At 41.4% G+C, this 1,412-nt stretch overlaps 1 protein-coding gene across 1 annotated transcript in view; it reads left to right on the forward strand.

The window, feature by feature from the left end:
- The window catches only part of FGL2 (fibrinogen-like 2), a 4,134-nt gene extending 3,063 nt beyond the window's left edge, over positions 1-1,071 (forward strand). Inside the window, exon 3 of the mRNA XM_009084589.1 lies at positions 365-1,071. Within this exon, the coding sequence (XP_009082837.1) occupies positions 365-1,071 (707 nt within the window). The remainder of the gene's footprint in view (positions 1-364) is intronic.
- Positions 1,072-1,412: the final 341 nt, after the last annotated feature.

Consider the following 1,412-nt stretch of genomic DNA (forward strand, 5'->3'; position numbering starts at 1 on the left):
CTGGAGGATCTGGTTTAGGGGTTCCAGCAGAGTGGCAGGTTAATGGCTGGACTTGATCTTAGAGGTCTCCTCCAACTTTGATGGTTCAATGATCCTATGATTCTGTGACAATGTCCTTGCATTAGGTAGTTTGATATAAAAAGTCATTTAAATGGGTTTTTTTTTGAACATCTATCTGATGCAGAGATCTTAGGTTGCATCTATCATAAAGTAAACCTGATGGAAAAAACCTGTTTCCCCCTAGAACTGAAATTGCTGCAATGCTATTTCCAATGTAAAAGTCTCTCCAATGCAAGTTCTGTATGCCACAGCACCTTGGCTAAAAAATTATTTTTTATTCTAACACCATCTGTTTTTCCACCAGTTATACAAATAATGCAGAGAGACTGTGCTGACCATTACACAGCAGGGAAAAGGAGTAATGGAATCTACAGGATTAGCCCTGACCCCAAAAACGATAGCTTTGAAGTCTACTGTGACATGCAAACACATGGAGGTGGCTGGACAGTGCTGCAGCGGCGTCAGGATGGCAGCACTAACTTCAACAGAACCTGGAACGACTACAAAAATGGTTTTGGCAACCTCAGCAGGGAGTTTTGGCTGGGGAACGACAAAATCCACCTCCTGACAAAGAGCCAGGAAATGCAACTGAGAATTGATCTTGAAGATTTCAATGGAATCAGAGAATATGCAAAATATGAACACTTCTATGTGGCCAACGAGTACCTAAAGTACCGTCTGAGCGTCCACGGCTACAGCGGCACGGCCGGAGATGCCCTTCACTACAGCAGGAGTTACAACCACGACCAAAAGTTTTTCACAACTCCAGACAAGGACAATGACAGGTATCCCTCAGGAAACTGTGGAGCATATTACAGCTCTGGCTGGTGGTTTGATGCCTGCTTGTCAGCCAACCTCAACGGCAAGTACTACCACAAGAAATACAAAGGTGTCCGCAACGGCATTTTCTGGGGCACGTGGCACGGGGTTTCCGATGATACTCCCACGGGATACAGGCAAGCCTTCAAATCAGTCAAAATCATGATCAGACCCAAAAGTTTTGAGCAGTAATTCGACACATTTCTCAACTACTTTGCATTGGATTGCACTCAAAAACTTACTCAGTATTATACTCAGAATTCAAGTATTCAGTTATGTTTGGCTGCAAATAGTTCTAGACAAAACAACATATTTCCACATAAGATTTTAGAGACTGTTTGACCCATATAATGGATTAAAACCAGCATGAAATGTATCTGAATAGTTATTGCTAAAACTTAACCCCAGTTAAGTCTTGGTATCATTATGTAAATAGTCAAAAATTTGCTTTTGGTGCTTTTACTGACTGTGATATATGACATTTTGTGATTTAAAACTTTCAAATGGTCTTGCACACATTGTGTCTGAATGAA

The sequence above is a fragment of the Acanthisitta chloris genome, unplaced genomic scaffold, assembly GCF_000695815.1.
Source record: "Acanthisitta chloris isolate BGI_N310 unplaced genomic scaffold, ASM69581v1 scaffold29761, whole genome shotgun sequence".
Classification (NCBI taxonomy): Eukaryota; Metazoa; Chordata; class Aves; order Passeriformes; family Acanthisittidae; genus Acanthisitta; species Acanthisitta chloris.